The 19,150-nt window shown below is 44.7% G+C and overlaps 1 protein-coding gene across 1 annotated transcript in view; it reads right to left on the minus strand.

The window, feature by feature from the left end:
• Positions 1 to 10,124, minus strand: part of TTLL6 (tubulin tyrosine ligase like 6) — a 29,811-nt gene extending 19,687 nt beyond the window's left edge. The window contains exons 1-5 of the mRNA XM_023553389.2: positions 10,089 to 10,124; positions 9,806 to 9,936; positions 8,113 to 8,269; positions 6,274 to 6,417; positions 5,590 to 5,675 (exon numbers count right to left, since the gene is read on the minus strand). Coding sequence (XP_023409157.2) covers positions 5,590 to 5,675; positions 6,274 to 6,417; positions 8,113 to 8,269; positions 9,806 to 9,936; positions 10,089 to 10,109 — 539 coding nt within the window. The 5' untranslated portion in view covers positions 10,110 to 10,124. The remainder of the gene's footprint in view (positions 1 to 5,589; positions 5,676 to 6,273; positions 6,418 to 8,112; positions 8,270 to 9,805; positions 9,937 to 10,088) is intronic.
• Positions 10,125 to 19,150: the final 9,026 nt, after the last annotated feature.

The following is a 19,150-nucleotide window of genomic DNA, read 5'->3' on the forward strand; positions in this document are numbered from 1 at the left end:
GTTACAGGGCCACATTCCTCAAGCCACCCGAAGCCCTGGAGTGGGGGTGAATATAAAGACGTATAAGACATGGCTTGGGCACTTTCGGAAACCCTGGTGGTGTAGTGGTTAAGTGCTACAGCTGCTAACCAAAGAGTCGGCAGTTCGAATCTGCCAGGCGCTCCTTGGAAACGTATGGGGCAGTTCTACTCTGTCCTATAGGGCCGCTATGAGTCGGAATTGACTTGATGGCACTGGGTTTGGTTTTTTGGTTTTGGGTACTTTCACTGTGGCCCAGAAAACACTCGTGGGCTAGGGCAGGGATTTGGTATCCTGAGTGGAAAGGGTAATGGATAGGAAAAAAAAAAGATACCCTACATGGTTTTGTCTTGGTGGCAATTGTTTCGCAGCCCTTGGTGTTCATTAGAATCACCTGGGGAGCCTTTTAAGAATACAGATACCTGGGTTCCACCTTGGCTACCTGAAGGAATTCTGGGAACACTAAAGGCACAGAAATGTTGTTTTAGTGCTGCCCACAGGGAAAAGGCAGCCAGGCATTTTCACAATAGGGTTATTAACTACCCCAGACAAATCAGGACTGTTCAAATTTTGGCACTGAGAGTCCCACATCTCAGTCCCAGGCAAACCGAAATGATTGGTCACCCTATCATAGAGATCAGAGGATGTCTCTCCTGTGTGGAAATATCTGAGTGGATACTTCAGTCATTTCCAAGCTGGGCAGTACAGAGAGAGGGTGAATCTGACAGATCCGAGAGGTGGGGACATATACCCACATCCTTACACGCACAAGCCCGTGGACACAGAGCGCATAAGTGGGAAGTGGACACAGGAGGAGAAGATGCAGAAGAATGAAAAGCAGAGGAGAGAATGAAGATAAGAGACATGGTTCACCCAGGCAATTCAAAAAGCTCATGAGACCCCAGAGATTAGGGTCAAATAGGAGAAAGCAGGGCCAGCCAGCCGATGAGCATTTGCTAAGTACTTTCTGTTCATGCAAAACTTTGTGCAATGAGGGGATGCTAAGAAACCACCACCTATGTCAGGGAAGCCTAAGGACATTTGGGGAATCAACGCACATATGAAAGAACCAAGAATGCATTTATATAAAGACAGATAAGCAAAGGTCACTCAATATAGAGGCCCAGCTCCTCTACCTGCTATTGTCAGGAAATGGAGCATTGCACATAAATGAGTTTTCCAGATCACTTGAAGCCAATCCTTTCAAGTGCAAAAAAATGTATTTAATTTGCCTAATTGGGAAATAAATCTTCCTGAAATAGATTATACTCTCTTCTGCCTTCTTATAACAAAGGTTATAAAACATAACATAACCTTTTCTTGATAACTCAGACACATCACAATGAATATACATTATTGGGTACTTTCATAATGCCCTGTGGTTATTCAGTTCAATTTAATACATCAGATGTGCCAGGTACTCTACTGGGCCTTGGAAATGAAAGATAATGATGACCTAGTCTCTGCCCCAGAGTCCTGCCAGGTTTTCAGTTTTTCTATCTTTTCCTTCACTATGACTAAAGGATTACCCCTACTTAGTTTGCAACCTGGTAGGGGACTTACTAGAAGTGCAGATGGCCTCAAGCTGGAGAGGAAGGAACTTGGGGAAGGCAAGGCAATCAGTATGAGAATCATACTGTCTCAAAAGATGGTGAGAAGAAAGAAGAAAGAAAGAAGGAGAAGGAAAGAACTCTGCAAGGCAACATGAAAGCACCTAGAAGACCAGGCACCATTCCAACCCTCAAAGGGCTTAAGTACAATTGAGAGCACAAGATAAACATGCAAAGAACAGTTAGGGACTATGGCCACCATAAGGGTGGTGGGACTTGAGATAGGAAGGTCACATGGACAGTTAGACTCAAATTCCACAGCTTGTCCTTAGAGATGGAACACAACCTTCTCATCTGATAGGTGAGGAGACAGAGGCCCAAAGAAAGGAAGGGTTTAACCCATACTACGGTGGTTAAGTTACTGGGCTAGAACCTACGACCAGATCAGAGGAGGCTACGTAGAAGCTTAGTGAGACAGAAGAAGGGCCTTTAATGATATTTTAGATTATTGATGAGCAAAGGCAGAAAGATGAGAATGAGCAAGACCTATATACTGAATGTGAGCAAAAAAAAAAAAGTATCCTGGTAGAATGCCATGGAGTGAAGAGCACAGGTAGTATGGCTTAGTGGTTAAGGGTACAAATTTAAGAGGCAGATGGCCTGAGTTTAAATCCTGGTTTACTGCTGCCTATCTGTGTGATACCTTTCCATGCCTCAGTTTCCTCATATACAAAATACAAAATCCCTACTTCATCATGTTGCTGTAAGAAATGAATGGATTGAGGTACGTAAATTGCCTAGAATGGTGCGTGGCATATAGCAAGCACCTGAACAAATAAAATGTGGGCTATTAATGTAGAAATAACAGGGGAAAATGGGGTCTGGTCAAATTATGGTAAATTGGGCAGAGGAATTTGAACTCGATGCTCTAGGCACCTGGAAGCCATAATGTTTTCTTTAGAGTAGAAGTAATGAGTATACAGAATGTATAATAGTAACAGCTTGCATTGGCGGTTATTCTTTTTGAAGCCCATTCATACACCTCATCTCACTAGATCCTTATGGCATATCTGTGAAGCAGGCCAGCTGGTATCCATATTTTATTATCTCATTTTAGACATGAGAAAATGGAGGTACACAGAGGTTAAGCAGAGTGCCTGGTGCTAGGGAAAAGAACATGGAGGCCTATGCAGTCATCTGGGTTTGAGGTTGAAGAGAGGCTGGGCCTGGTGGAAAGGAAGGGACTCTGAGAGACATCTAAAGGATGAACTTCCAAGGCTGAACGGCTCTCTGGAAAGGGAAATATCCAAGATGATACCAAACCCTTTAATCCTGGAATTTGTTGTTGTTAATTGCCATCAAATTGATTCCAAGTCTTGGCAATCCCATGCATGCAGAGTAGAACTGCTCCATGGGGTTTTCAAGGCCGTGACTTTTTGGAAGCAGATCACCTGGGCTGTCTTCCGAGGCACCTCTGGGTGGGTTAGAACTGCCAATTTTTTGGCTGGTCAAGCGCTTAATTGTTTGCACTACCTGGGAACTCCTTCCTGGAGATTAGAAAGTAGAAATGGGAAAGCTGAGCAGAGGAACCAGTGTGCAATGGTGGGGTGGGAGCAAGGAGAAAGAATGCCTTTACACTGGAAAAAGCTGAGTTGGAGACAACAGGGAGATATCCATCTGATGCTGAGGAGAGATGCACCTGGAGCTGGGGGAACAGAGGCTGAGCCGAGCAAGGGCAGGGCTGTTGCCATGAGAGCAGATGACTGTCCCAGCAGAGAGTACGTTAGGAGAAGAGCAGAGGGGTGAGGTCAGATCTAGGGTGAGAGGAAGACGGAAAGAAGGAAGAAGGAGGGAAGGGGAATGTAGGGTGGCAGAACAGTACTGGAAATCACCACACCTCACCTTAGTCCTGCCATCACCCAAAGCCCCCTCCATCATGGCCTGAGTGTTCCAAAGCCTGCAGTTGGGTGTCAGTTCTCATAAGAGAAGAAACATGAGGCGTATTCCTTGTCATTCAGTCTCATGCATTCCATGTCATTCAGTCTCACAGTGACCCTCAGAGGTGAGCAGGTAGACTCAATGCTCTCATTTTGGACCAGGAAATGGAGGCTCAGAGAGATAAAGTAACTTCCCCAAGTGTGCTTGGCTGGCAAGTACAGAGCTGGGCCTAGAAGCCAGGCCTCCCTGATCACAAATGTTCAACATGCAACAGCACAGAAGGCTCTGCATGTGCTCTGGGAGGTGCCAGCAGTCTAGGTGAGGAGAATGGGAAGGCAGAGGCAGCTTCCTCCCCAGTATTCGCATATCCCCTTCAAGCAGGTTTAACCTAGTGATTTGCCATTTGCTTTTTTTGAACTCTGCCACCGAGGAAGTTGCAAAAGTCATGTGCCTTTCCAATACTTTGAAGCCAAACTGACGACCTGTTTATCAGTCCTTTGAAGCCTTGCATAGCAGAAAGAGCACGAGCCTTGGAATCTCACAGGCCTACGTTCTCATCCTGTTCTAGCATTTATAGCTATGTGACTTTGGGCAACTTAATCTCTCAGAGACGCAGTATCGTCATCTGTAGAGATGGCATCTAACTCATAGTTTCTCCACCTACAAATGGCAGTCATAATGCCTTTGCCATAGGGTTGTTGTAAATAGACAATGGAAAAAAAAGCATGCAAAGCACCTGACATAGGTCCCAACACAGTCTGTTGTAGTTAGGTGCTGTCGAGTCAATTTCAACTCACAGCGACCCCATGTGACAGAGTAGAACTGTTCCATAGGATTTTCTAAGCTGTAATTTTTTAATCTTTATGGGAGCAGATCACCAGATCTTCCTTCTGCAGAGTCCGTGGGTAGGTTCAAACCGCCAACCTCTTGGTCAGCAGCAGAATGCTGAACTGTTGCACCATCAAGGCTCCTTCAACACATACTAAAACCCATTGCCATTGAGTCGATTCCAACTCACAGTTGATTCCAACTATAGGACAGAGTAGAACTTCCCCACAGGGTTTCCAAGGCTGTAATCTTTACAAAGCAGACTTCCACAACATTCTCCCACAGAGTGGCTGGTGGGTTCCAACCACTGACCTTTCAGTTAGCAGCTGAGTGCTTAACCACTGCGCCACCAGGGCTCCCTTCAACCTACACTAAAACTGAACCAAAAAAAATGAACCCACTGCCATCAAGTCGATTCCGACTCATAGTGACCGTACAGGGTTTCCAAGGCTGTAAACCTTTACGGATGCAGACTGCCACATCTTTCTCCTGTGCCAACACACACTAACAACAACAACAAAAAACCCAAACTCCTTGCCTTCGAGTCAATTCCTACTCATGGCAACCTTATAAGACAGAGTAGAACTGCCCCAGGCATCCATAAATACTGTCTCCTTTTCCTCTTCCCTTTTACCTGGTCATGTTCAGATTCTTTAGTCTCCCTTTTTCTTAAAACTCACAGGAGACATGGTTAGACAATAACATGAATGCAAAAGCCCCTTTGGGAAGATACTTCTGTGAGTTCCCCCTATTTCCTCCTTCTTTTGGGGAAACTTAAAAGCCATCCAGTCAGAGATCATGCCACACTAGGGCATCGTGACACATCCTTTGAGAATCTGTAAGGGACCAACACCCCAGGGAACCACAGGCCAAGGAAAAACCGCCTGGCAGGTCTTTCTCACGTGGCTGACTACCAATCAATAAATATCTGGTGATTGGGAAAAGTCAGAAGTGCCAACAGTAACAAGGGTATGTTTTGGTGTGTTGTGTGTATACTGCTGGGGAAACAGTTCATGTTTATCTCTCCTCCTCCCAGTCTCCCGGGATTTACGACGAGGCCTTCTTTTAATGATTAACAGCCCAGAGAGCAGAGAGGAAGCAGTCTGTTCTGGGTTTAGAGGCAAAGTAATATTTTCTGAGACCATATGACCCAGGATGGAAGCCCCTCTGGGGACTGACAGGGCTTGGGTATGATTCCAGAGGGCAGCTCTGAGGCTGGTGGGGAAAGGAAAGAAAAATGAAGCTGCTTCCTTACCTCTTGCTGCCAGAGTGAGAATCTCGAATGAAATTTGAACTGTGCTTATTAATGGAATAATTAGTCAGGTGCATGCAGATATCATCCTGGGAAAAGAGACACAAGTCTGTGGGTTCAGGCAGGAAGGACAGGCCTCCTGTTTCCTCTCTGTACCCTCCCATGGCCCCTGGTGCTTAAAGGAATAGAAAAGAAAGGAAACAGTTTAGGGTTTATTTAAACTGGCAAAATAGAGGCAATAAGAAGGGGTATTTTTTTTTTTTATCCTATGGCCTGGAGTATAAGAAGAAATTCCAAATCCTCCTGAGATTGATGCCCTACCTGAAGTAAGCTTCAGGAGCCTTGGGAGGGCCTCACCAGAGACCATCTCCCCCTGAGTAACACTGAATCATGGGGCTGGCTTTACAGTCAGGCAGACCTAGACACGAGTCCCAGCTTCGCCTTCTCCTAGCTGTGTGACCTTGGACAAGAACCTTACACTCTCTGGGCCTTAATTTTCTCATCTGTAAAATGGGGGTAATAACCCCTATTTCTGAGTGCTCCTTAAGGAGAGAATTTATGTAACCTGGCACATATTAAGTGCTCAGCAACTGATAGCCTTATCCATAATATTTTGATAACATGGGTTTAACTAGGATTTTTGACCATGCTAAGAAGAGGGCTAGGTGGTGTGTCTCTTTAGCTCACCAGGTTATCTGTGCAAGGGTAGGAGTAAGACGTTGTGGCAAAGCGGGCCAATCCTTCATTGTATACGAAAATCCTGAGAGGGTCACAGGATGTCACCAGCACATAAATCCGGAGGTCAAACTTGAACCCATCAATGATAAACGGCTGGGAGGAGAGAACAGAAGTCACACAGCATCAGAGGAGAAACTGAAACTCCTATCTTGTTCTCATGGTGTCAGTTCCAACATCGCCTAACGTGATAAAGTGCAGGTGTGGCCGGGGTTGGGAGAGAGATAAGGAGACTGGGGTGCTATCCCAACATGTAACCTTGTACAGTCACTAAACCATACCGTCCTCAGTTTCTTGATCTGTTAAATGGCGTGAGTAACCACAGCCAAGAGTCATCTTGACAACTAAACAAAGTAACATTAAAAAGTCCTTTGATGAAAGGATATATTTTCACCAGCTGAGGCTATGCTATCGCTGCAGTTCTTCAAGAATGCTCCCAGCAGAGGTCAGCACAACTGGACTAGACCAAAAGTAAAGAAGTTTCCTGCATAAACCGAATGCTTCCAAGGCCAGAGTAGCAGGGGCGGAGGTCTGGGGACCATGGTTTCAGGGGACATCTAGGTCAACTGGCATAAGAAAATCTATTAAAACATTCTGCAACCCACTTTGGTGAGTGGTGTCTGGGGTCTTAAACTCTAGCAAGTGACCACCTAAGATGCATCAATTGGTCTCAACCCACCTGAAGCAAAGGAAAATGAAGAACACCAAAGACACAAGATAATTATGAGCCCAAGAGAGAGAAAGGGCCACATAAACCAGAGACTACATCTGCCTGAGACCAGAAGAACTAGATGGTGCCCAGCTACAACCGATGACTGCCCTGACAGGGAACACAATAGAGAATCCCTGATGGAGCAGGAGAGGAGTAGGATGCAGACCTCAAATTTTCGTAAAAAGACCAGACTTAATAGTCTGACTGAGACTAGAAGGACCTCAGAGGTCATGGTCCTCAGACCTTCTGTTAGGCCAAGACTGGAACCATTCCCAAAGCCAACTCTTCAGACAGGGATTGGACTGGACTATAAAATAGAAAATGATACTAGTGAGGAGTGAGCTTTTTGGGTCAAGTAGACACATGAGACTATGTGGGCAGGTCCTGTCTGGAGTGGAGATGAGAAGGCAGAGGGGGACAGAAGCTGGCTGAATGGACATGGGCAATACAGGGTGGAGAGAAGTGTGCTGTCTCATTAGGGGGAGAGCAACTAGGAGTACATAGTGAGGTGTATATAAATTTTTGTATGAGAGACTGACTTGATTTGTAAACTTTCACTTAAAGCACAATAAATATACATAAATTTATGTATATACATATTAAAAAAACAAAAAAGAATGCTCCCTGCAATGCCGTCTCATGGCCATTCCTGTCCCAGAGATCCAGTTCTTCCCTGACACGCTTCTAGAGGGTTCCAACTCTGCAGTGAGCTTATGTCACTGTGACCTCTGACTGACCTACAGCCAGGGAGTAAACGTGATTACCATGATCTCTTCAGGACTATTCCCATCCCCCAAATGGGGCAACAAACCAAAGGTGCTTTCCGCTGTCATCTGTTAGAGGAAATAGGCCAGCCTGGTAGGGCTAGATCAAGTGACAAGAGTGCAGGAGTACTGCAAGGCCAAGGGACACTTTGGCCTAGGAGCTTATCAGCGTCCTTGGTCTAAAGGCTTGGCCTGACAAAGTCCAATGCAGAGTACAGGACTCAGCCTCACCTCGTTTCATCCCCCCTTTTCACATTCTGTCCAGTTAGAGCCTGAGGTTGCCATGGGTGATAAACAATCACAATGAGGACGTACCTTTGAAATATAGAGCTGACAAATCATATCCTCCCCTGGCTTGATTTCTCTCACCCTCCGCGTGATGAATATACCTCTCCCTTGGCAGCCTGAATCCGGCTTACAAATGTATGTCTTATTTTTTCTTGACCTGCTGTAGTTCTGCAAATCTCCCCAGCTGCCAAGCAAGGAGGGAATGTGATACGTCTTTAGCTGGGTTGCAATGGAAAGCTAGGCTAGCTCTTTAGGAAGAAAAGAAACACTAACTCATGTGACAAAAGCCCAGATATTGCTAGAAGCCCAGAGATCCAGCAGCCGGAGAGACGGTAGCACATACACAGTGGAGAGAGTGTGGGCTCTGGAGGGAATTCAGGCCTAGACTTAAATCCAGGCAAACCACTTATCAGCTGTATGGCTCTTTGCAAGTGACTTGACCTCTCTGAGCCTCAATTTCATCGTCTATGCAGTGAGGCTAATGACACCTATCTCCTATCATTATGATATGGTGCTCACCATGTCGTAATGCAGGCAAAGTGCTGATATACACTGTACCCTGTAAAAAAGGTACCAATGATCTGAGTAGTTTAGCTTTCTGAGTTTGTAGGTAGATTTGGATCTGGCTCATGCTCTGACAAGTTATGTGAACTTGTCTATTAAGAGACCTCTCTCTGGGCTTCAGGTTTTCATCTGTAACACCTCCACTTCATTCCAAGTGCGGGAGGGCAAATTATATCTTTGAGTGTACTTTGAAGGAAGTACATTCAGAAGAAAGAAAGAAGCCAAATTAATGGATTGCAAGTCTCAGTCTTTTGTACCTCTTGCTTTGCATTTTAATGCAGAGGAAACTTGTGACCACTGGGGAAGTCACTTAATTGCAATGGTCCTTAATGGCTGTGAAATCTGGAGGCTCCTGTTGGCCTGATGGCAAACACCTTTCCTTCTTAGTTGCTGCTAAGCCATGAAAGTTGTTTCAGACAAGCTAAAGAGAAGGTGGGAAACCTGGAGCTTTTGGTTTGGGCCTGTTGCCTCTGGGTTGGGGAGCACTGCTGATGGTGAGATTCCTCTGGTACCCTTGCCGTTAAAAAATAATTCTGATTGCAACGTTTCACTGCCATTCCACCTGCGCCATCTCAGCCATCAGATTGTACCCCAGGTCATGCTCATGTCATCTCATGTTTCTCCTACTTCTTGATGGTGTAGTCCAAAGGCACTTTACATACCAGCAACAGATGTCCAGTTTCAAGATGGATAAAATGAGACCAGAGAAGGGGAAGGTCCAAGTGTCATCCATTGTTCCAGGCACTGCCCTGAACAAAGGCCAGGCACCTCCCTGCTCCTAACCTGGGTGCTAACCATTACCTACTCCACTCTCTCCAGAGGTGTTCCTGGTGCTTAAAAATTCAGAAACTGCACAGAGAGATGGTTGGAACAAGTCAATTATACAAGTCAATTTGGGTTCATGATATCAGCTTTCAGGGTCAGAACACTCATCCCAATTGCAGGCACCCAACCCCTGAATGTCATCTAATTTTATAGGCAGAGATTTGTGTTTTCTCAACCTTGGACACACCCTTTATCCTTTCTCTTCCTGAACGGTAGGAAGAGAGATGGGAGAACATATGGGAAGGGAAAATGGTAACCAGAAAATCAGGGGCAAGAGGGAAATGTAAGCTCGGGGTGAGGGGTGGGAATGGGAACACATGTGGACACTCACTCAGCAGGAAGACACCAGGTCCTAGGGAAAAAGTGGAAATCTTTAGGGAACATCTTTAACATGCGGCTCATATTCCTGGCCAGCAAGTCCTTGCGGCAGATTTCACTCATCCCAGGGAAGTGATTGATTTTCTGCAAAGGAAGCCGGAATTCATCAACAATGGGGAAATATGGACATACCCAAGAGATTTGCTGGGGGTACAGTTCTAAAAATGGGGGCCTCTCTGGCAGCCTCATTAGGCAGATGCCACACTTATACTGAGGACAAGCTCTTATTCAGATACCTGATAACTTTTCATTTCCATCACCCGCTCCAGTGATACTGAGTAGTCTGTCCAGTAGAGAGTCCAGTCATCATTTTCCCCGCCCTCTCGAAGGCCATACTGTTGGGCAGCCCTACGCACTGTGATGGAGTTGGAGAAAGAAAGGCCTGTTAGCCCAGGAAGTGGGGGAGAAACATGGGATGAGGAGGCTACATTTGAAGGTGCTCCCAGACCAAGTACTTAAGTGAAAGAACTGGTCTTCTTGGGACTGGCAGGCATTTTGCCCTGTCTGGGCACACACCATTGCTGAGAAAGGAACATGGAGAGTAGAAAGCTACTGAAGAACACAGCCTGTGCTCAAAGATCCCCACAGAAAGTTATCTCTGATGAATATTTTACCCACTCTGGCTTCTCCTTGCCAGGAAACAGGTCTCTGGGTTTCCTCCAAACACTAAACCACTGAATGCTCAAGGAATACAAAGTAACCCTTAACATCAGCCAGAGCCAAGTTTGATCAGTGAGATAAATTAGCAGAAAAAAACTTTACACGATGCATTTGAAAACCATATATATGCTAGAACATCCTTCTTCTCCCATTCCTGTTTACATTAGTAACTGGGGGTTGGCTCCAACACACACTCAAATGACTTTAAGGGCCTGGGAAGGGGGAAGTGCCTGTAGTGACCAGGAGAGTGCCTGACCAGCCTAAAGCATTCAAATTCAAATTCAAATTCAAAATAACAACAACCACAGCACTGTGCTCTGGATTATGAAATAATAGGCCACATTCAACTCATGGATTACCAGTTTGTAACTCGTGCTCTAAAGCAGAGCCATTGACTACAGTAAAAGCTGCCTTTTCAGCAATCATATCCCCAAACCATCATATACAGGAATTACATGTACTGAGGTACACACCACTGTGGTCAAAACCCACAGTTTCTGGAAAGATAGTCCCAATGTTTCAATACTTAATCGAGCTGAGAGAACCAAAGAAGAGGATTCAGAGACACCCCTTTTCACCCTCAAGAATACACAAGAGTGACCCTTCCCAACCCTTTGGGGAATCCAGTGGGCCCCAGCATAGACCTCTTGAATACAGATGCTCACCACTCTCGTATCTGCAGTTGGATAGGTTGATCACCAATCATCTGGAAAAGAGAAGAAGGAAAGCAGCCAGACAGAGAGACAGACACGCTTGCCAGAACAAGTGACTGCACCCAGAAACATCCATCCAAGATGGAGCTAATAAAACCTAACCTGTTGGGGCAGCCTGGTCCTCTGCCACACTAAATCTGGTTTTACCTTTCCCATTACTGAAGACAAGGATCCAAAGGGATGTACAGTGGCAGAAAAAAAAAAAAAAAAAGGAATCAGAGTACTATTACTCTGTCCACGAGGTAGAAATTCTACCTCGTTACAGCTAATTTTGCTTGCAGCTTCATATTAACATCACCTCCTCAATCCTTTTACTCCAGTGGCCCATCAGGGACATGAGCTGAAAATCTTTTTGACCCGAACACTTAATTATCTCCTTCACCTTCCTCCTATTAAGGGAAGCTGTGAGTCAGAAGTATTAGTCCTGAGACTCACAGCTTAAGTCAAGTTGTGGTTATTGCCATTGAGCGGATTCTGAAAAAGTGGGCAAGCTTTCAGGCATCAGTCAGAGGGGCGATTCATTTCCTCCAGAACAGAGTAAGGCATGGGAAAATATTAAACAAGAACCGGAAGGCAGAAGTTGTGGTCAGATCCCGATAAGTGGGTGTGGTCTATTATATTTCAAGTGTATTAAATTCCCAGGACAATAAACACGTTATAAAAATATGGAAATCCTCTCTCCCCACCCATCAAAAAAAATAAGACATTCTAGACACAAATAGAATGAAGATTAGGACAAGGCACGGATTTAGATTACATGCCCATAATTTGACTTTATAAAATAGATCAGCAAAAGCGGATTATATTTATATGACCCAGAAGTGGTGCGATTTTGACAATCCCACACACAGTTTCTGCATTCCTTCTCCTTTACCCTCTCCTTAGCAGCCAAGCCCCCATCCCTACAGGTCCCTCCTGTTCTCCCCAACATAGATCCCCATTTCTGATCTTTCAATCCTAACCTCTTTTTCTTCCTCTTCTTCTTGCCTTGCTGATGGGCATTCCGAAGCCCCTTTTGTGCCCCAGTGCTCTCTCTCACAAAAGCCAGGGTGATGATTTTTCTTGGATCTTCTATGTAACTGTCCTCCCTCTCTTCTGACTCTGCCCTGTCCTCGCTTTCCAAAGTCTCACACAGCAGCATCTCCCTCTCCTGGGAGGAGGCTCTGGGGAAACACTCAGCCTCCCTGGATAAAGGGGAGAGGAAGCAGCAGTTAAATGGATCTTCCTGCAGGGGGACCCCCTCCCTTGCTCAAGGCAACAGGTTGTGGTCTATAAAATGCCACTCCACCACCACGTTGGTGCAAGCTAGGGAGTGAGCTGATTCCATATTTTGCCTCTGAGTACGACCTTGGGGATGCATGCAGCCAACCCTGGCCTTGGTTTTGCCCTCCTGGGGTTTTGAGAAATGGGCTGAGACGCTACGCATGATACTACCTGGTAAACAATCTTATTATTAAAGTTGAGTGGGTGTCTGGAGACAACCACTCATAACCAAGCCCTAAGCCTTACTAGGTGAGGGAGTTAGTCCCAGAGGGTGGGGGTGAGGTGCTTTGAGGAGGTCTGTTAACTGTTTCGACACTGTATTGAACCTCCCACAAGAGCAATCTGCTGGCATGAAAGTTAACGCAACTGTCTTTGCTGAAGTACAAGCCTGTCTTGTAGCTGATTTATCAATAAGATTCAAGCCCAGGGCCAGAAGTAGACCTTCAGAGACCTCAGCCACGAAAAGGCTATGCTGTCTCCCCCATCATCCAACTAAAAAAAAAAAAGCTCAACCATAAAATAATATAAGGAAATCCAGGAAAGATCTCACTCCCCTCATTTTTTATGTTAGAAATTTCAAAACAAATGTTTTAATGCCCCTGCTTCACTAATCCTTAGGAATGTGCTTGGTCTGGTAGCCTGGAATGCCCAGGTCCCATTAATTGATTCATGTTCCCTTCACATTCAAGGCCAAAAAATCAGCTTTTTGGTGTTCTTTCCTCCTTACCTTCTAAAACTCTACCAACCTCCTTCTCACCATTTCAATCCCTCTCCTTTGAAGTTGGTAGTCTTCTTGCTACTTACTACCTGCTCTCGTATTTGTGGAAAAACTTAATTTATTACTATGGAAATAACATAACATTAAAGGAAGTCAGGAAAATGGGGTAAGGTAGAAAATCACCTGTAGCTTTCCTACCCTAACATAGCAACTTTGACCCTTTTGTACGTTCTCTTTTATTCTTAATTTCTAAGCATAATTATTCTTATACAATTGTAATCATAATATGTAAACAATCTTCTATCTGCCTTTTCCCTCCTTAGCATCGTATCATAAACATCCTTTTGGTTGTGGCAAAATTTTCATGTTTCTGGTTTTCAATGGCTGTGTAATATTCTGTTGAAGGTACATGCCTAAGTTTAATCAACCATTATCACTGGAATTGTAAATTGCTTTCAATTTTTATATTATATAAATAGCTCTAAGATGAACATTTTTCATATGAGAAGGCCTTTTACTTCTTTAGGATTATTTTCTTAAGATAAATATCCAGAAGCAGGATCATTGGGTTACAGAATATAAAAATCATATAGCTTTGGGCGTGGGTATGTGTATAGATGTGCGTGTGTGTGTATAGATGTGTGTGTGTGTGTGTGTGTGTGTGTGTGTGTGTATCTCCAGCCAACCAACCAGTTGCCGTGGGGTCTTTCCTGACTCATGATGACCCCATGTATGTCAGAGTAGAACTGTGCTCCATAGGATTTTCGATGGCTGATTTTTTTTGGAAGTAGATCGCCAGGCCTTTCTCCAAGGCACCTGTTGATTAGCGGTGAAGTGCTTAATCATTTATACTACACAGGGATGCACATGCACACACCCGTATCTCTCATCATGTTGTTTCCCAGAGGAATTCCAACAATCTGGACTACCACCAGAAATATGCAATTATGTGGATACCAGACTCATCTTTTGGGAACCATATTCCCTCTTCACCCTTCCACCTCTCTCTCCCAGACAAAAGCTGGTGGTGGGGAGCTGTCTAACTGTGGAGGCTACCTACAAATAATTTAATAATAAGCAAGCCCACATAGAGGTATAGTGCTTTAGGCTTTTCAAGTCAAGTTCACATACATAATTACATTGAATGGTCACAACCACCCCAGGAGGGAAGGCAGAATTATTAAGTCAGCCAAAGATTGCCATTTGGTTCTCTTCTTGCTGAAGAGGGCTGCCACTTATATTCAAGGTCACTCTATGCGGACACTTGAACAGGGGGAGAAAGCTGTGCTCAGTGCAACCGACAGGTGAAACCTGAGCCCTGTGAGTCGATTTTTCCCAGAGAACAGGCACATTCTTAGCAAGGTTCAAGAGGACTAAGGTATATGAAATCTTGACCTTGGGAGTTTCCCTTCCTGGCAGGTAAATGGCTACCTCCACTCCCCTAGCCCTCCACAACTCCTGTTTACTGAACCCTTGAGGAGGAGTGGCTCCGTTTACCTAAAGGTTAATGTTAACTTACAGAGAGAAAACTGACCCTGAATTTGGCCTCTGGAGTTGTGGGTTGTCTTTGCCGTTGTTCTGGTTCTTGCCCAAGTGGTAGGAACAAGTCATGTCTGCCTCCATCTGTCTGCCTCGAAGAGAACAAAATAAAAATTGTCAAACTGTACATAGTTCTTGCATGAGAGGGCCTCAGGTACATAAGAACAAGGAATTGAGCTGCCAACATTCTCCTGTATTCTAGGTCCCTATGACACAGAGCCACCTGGCTGGCACCTGAGAAGGTACCAAATGGCAAACAACAATCCTTGCCATGTGTGACTAGTTTCGTTTTGTCTCTGGGCTCATTGTTGTCTCTTCCCTCAGTTTTCCCCTCTGTTAAATCTCTGAATCATGCTGGCCTTCTCTCCAAAGTTGCTTGAAAGAGAATATCTCATTCAAAGGTTGCCTACAGAAATGTTCACTTGGCCCATGCAGTGTATTGTTGTTATAGTTTTAAAATAGAAGTAGTTACCAAAAATTAAAAATGCAGATTTCTCATAAAAATCCAGATTGCCAGTTTCTTTTGGAAAAGTAGGTCTCCATTCCTTCATGCCAGCAATCAACTAGAGTCCATAACAGCTTCCCCTTTAGCCATTTTCTGGTTGGCCCCAGTCCCTAACACTCCCTATTGTCTCAGGAGTCAAATTTCAATTAACCTCCTCGTGCCTTAGTTTCCTCCCTTGTAAAATTATTTGACCCAGTTACGGGAGTTATATGAATTAACTCCTTTGAGTTAATACAACACGAATAATGTGCTGAGAGTAGTATCTGGCACATAGTAGGTGCTCAATAACTGCTATCTATCATTATCAGCTGTGGGACCCTAGACTGGCTATGTCTGAGTATTCTTGGCCTCTAGAACAGTGTCTGGCACACAGCAAATGTACTTATGCTACTTGAATGACTAGACTGGAATAATGAAATAAATACATGAACTAATTTAACCTCTTTAAGGTTTATTTTCCTCATCTACATATAATAGAAGTATTCCTGTGAGCATTAAATTAATAATTTTTAAAACATCGACCATTGGTCCTTTTCCATGGCAGGCACATAGAACATTTAATTTCGTTCACTTATAACAACAGCTGCTATTTACAACCTGTTCTACTCTGTCCCATAGGGTCACTATGAGCCGAAACCAACTTGACAGCAACGGGTAACAAGTGAAACAGGCATCATACTAAAGCATTTTAATGTCTCATCTTCATACTATCATATCATAGGTATTATCTTTCTTCTGTTACAGATGAGAAGACCGAGGCACAGAGAGATTGAGGTAGGAGGCAGAGCTGGGATTAGAAGCTACATCTATCTGACCCCACAGCCTGTCCCTCCTCTAAACTTCAATCACTGCCTCTCAGCTGATCACCCACAAAAAGTGTGACCATAAAGTAAAGCAACTCATCTCCTAGCTCCCAGAAGCAGTCTGGGTGACTTTCATCCCTTAAGAATCAGTTGGCCTACATAATTTTCCTTAAAGCCATCTGTTTCTAAATTCCCATTTCCAACAAGGGGCCTGAATCTGCCCAAATTTTCCATAACCTGGCAACAGCTCTATTGCTTCTACTTTATTTTCACTCTCTTCCTTTCCCATTTTTTCCACCAATGACCACATTATACCAGGACTCTTCTTAGAACACTTTCTAAGCTCTTAGGGAATCCCTGGATATTAGAGCTAGGAGGGACCTTGGAGAGTGTCTAGTTCAACTCCTTTCCTTTTTAGGTTACTGAAGCCCAGTCGCTGATAGGGGAGAGGACTTGCACACAGCCAGAGCAAGTCCATGGAGCCAGGACTCAAGCTCTGGCTTTCTGCTCCCTTTAATCTTCTTTCCATTATGCCAGGATAGTGGGCAGATGGTGAGGTAATGTGTGCTCAGAGCTTTAGGGAGTTAAATGAATAAGAGCTGTGCTACCAATGTAGCAAAAATGGTAAATAGTATCTTCAGTTTCTCTTAATAACACAAGAAACATTCAGTTCACCTTTCCAAGTAGGCTAGTTAAGACAGTGAAAACACACTGACCTTTCATTAAAATATTTTAGTGTGGGGTTTGATCTTAGGATCCTCCAGCCCAGAAGCTGCCAACCAAATCCTGGTTCCCAAAACCCCACTGCCATCGAGTGGATTCCAACTCATAGCGACCCTATAGGACAGAGTAGAACCGCCCCATAGAGTTTCCAAGAAGCACCTGGCAGATTTAAACTGCCAATCTCTTGGTTAGCAGCCTAGCACTTAACCACTAAGCCACCAGGGTTTCCTGGCTAGACAGCATGAAAATGCCCTTCGTTGGCCACCAGGGGGAGGCGATGAGCACTGGGACGGCTCCAAGCAAACAAGTAGGTTTTTTGAGGAGGGACCGTGACATATTTCCACTTCTGAAGAAATGCACGGGTTTCTTGTTGTTAGGTGCCACCAAGTCGGTTCCGACTCATGGCAACCCTGTGTGTAACAGAACGAAACATTGCCTGGTCCTGCGCCATCCTTTCAATCCTGGCTATGCTTAAGTACAGATTTACTACACTCCTTTCCCCTGGAGGTGGTGGGGAGAGGGGCAGAAGGATGGAAGATGTCTAGTGCTTTCTTTTGCAAAGTTGAATTAATGTGGGTGTCCCATAAATGGAGGAGAGCATAATTTAGTAGTTGATTAAGACAATAATGATAGGGAAACATGTTTCAAGTTTTAGCCAAGTTTTTTTCATCCCTGATCTTCATACCTGAACTTTTCTTTCTGTTTGTAGACCACTGAAGAGTTCTTCTACTGTGTCTGCCTGTGGCCTCCTTCTCTTCCCTCATATAATAGGTTTTCTGTACCCTCTTTTTCATCGTTTGGTATTTATTCCCCTATTAAAAGCACCCTTTTGAAGGCCTCTTGGAGAAGGTCAGAGTGGAGGGAGAAAAAGATGTGGAGGTAAGACCACTGGGTCTTGCTTTTAGCTTTGCCTCTCTGACTCAGCATGTGATGAGAAGCCAAGTACCAGTAATTATTTCCTCCCTCATTCCCTACCTTCTCTGTGATTACAGGACCACTAGGAGGATAAAAGAATGACATCTAGAAAAGTGCTTTGAGCTTGGATAAAATAAGATGCCTTTTAGGGCTTTTCTGTTTTTTATTTTATTCACCATTCTAATTTCAGCACAAGGCTTGAAGGGATCTTTGGACAATCAAGGGAGGGATGGGACACCCAATTGCCTAAGGGCTTTGCCCATAAGAAGTGCTGAGAATGACAGATCACATTCACTGAAAACAAAGAATCTTGCTGACTCAGATGCTCTCTTTTATTCTGCTAGAAACTGGGGAGTTCTGCAAGACTGGAAGATCATCAAATCAGGCTCATGCCCAGCCATTTTCGCCACAATATTCAGTGCATTTACTAGCAAAGACAGACAAATCCGGATCCAAATCCCAGCTCTACCACTTACCAGCAGCAGTGTGGCTGCGATGAGTAATTTAGCCTCTTTGTGCCTCAAAGGTAAAATGCAAACAATAATATTCATTTCACAGGGTTGTTTTAAAGATTAAATGAGTTAATATTTCTAATGTTCTTAAAGCAGTGCTTGGCTCAAAATAAGGGCTATATTTTAAAATGGAAACCTGGTGGTAGGATTGGTATATACATGAAATAACTTATCGAAGTGCCTGGCACATACCGGTGCTTAATAAACATGAGCGCCTGTTCCACTTCATTCCCAAACATGAGTTACATTTTTCCCAGGGTTCATATCTCAAGGGAGAACTTTCCTCAAGCCTAGAAGTTTTCTCTCAGGAGGGTGAGAAGTAACAACTGAAAATGAACGAAATTAGGCTGTGGAAATGGTGGGGGGCATCTGCAGAAGGCTTTGTTGGCCATAAAAAACAAAACAAAACAAAAAATAAGTTGTCCTTCTGGAAGCTTTCTCCAACAAAGGAGGGAATATGATGAGAAGGACCCCATGAAGGGGAAGGAGCAGGCAGAGACAGTGGCCTGGATCCCAGGGACCGCTGGTATCCAGTGGTCAGGTCTCTGGCCTCATCAGGTCTAAATAACTGGGGAAGGGCAGGAAGTGAAGGTGCACACAGAGGGCGACCGGGGTTCATGGAGCGAAGCAAGAACAGGAGTACGGAGCTGGGAAAAGAACGGGCGGGATGTGGTCAAGGTCCTGGCATCCGGGTCTTGAGAGTGAGACAAGAGAATGCGGGTATTTTAGAAGTGAACGCAACATGGGGCAGGGAAGGGGGCGGGCGTTAACAGGTGGGACTGAGAAGAGCTACGGAGCCAAGGGGAGCAGTGGCCGTGGTTTAGTGGCTTTACGCCCTAAAACGACGCCAAGGAGGTCAGGGGGTGTCTCTGGGGTGGAAAACAGGGATATGTAGAACCAGGCTTTTAATGGGGAGGTTACTAGGAGGCCACGGTCTGGGGCCAGCA

The sequence above is a fragment of the Loxodonta africana genome, chromosome 18, assembly GCF_030014295.1.
Source record: "Loxodonta africana isolate mLoxAfr1 chromosome 18, mLoxAfr1.hap2, whole genome shotgun sequence".
Classification (NCBI taxonomy): domain Eukaryota; kingdom Metazoa; phylum Chordata; class Mammalia; order Proboscidea; family Elephantidae; genus Loxodonta; species Loxodonta africana.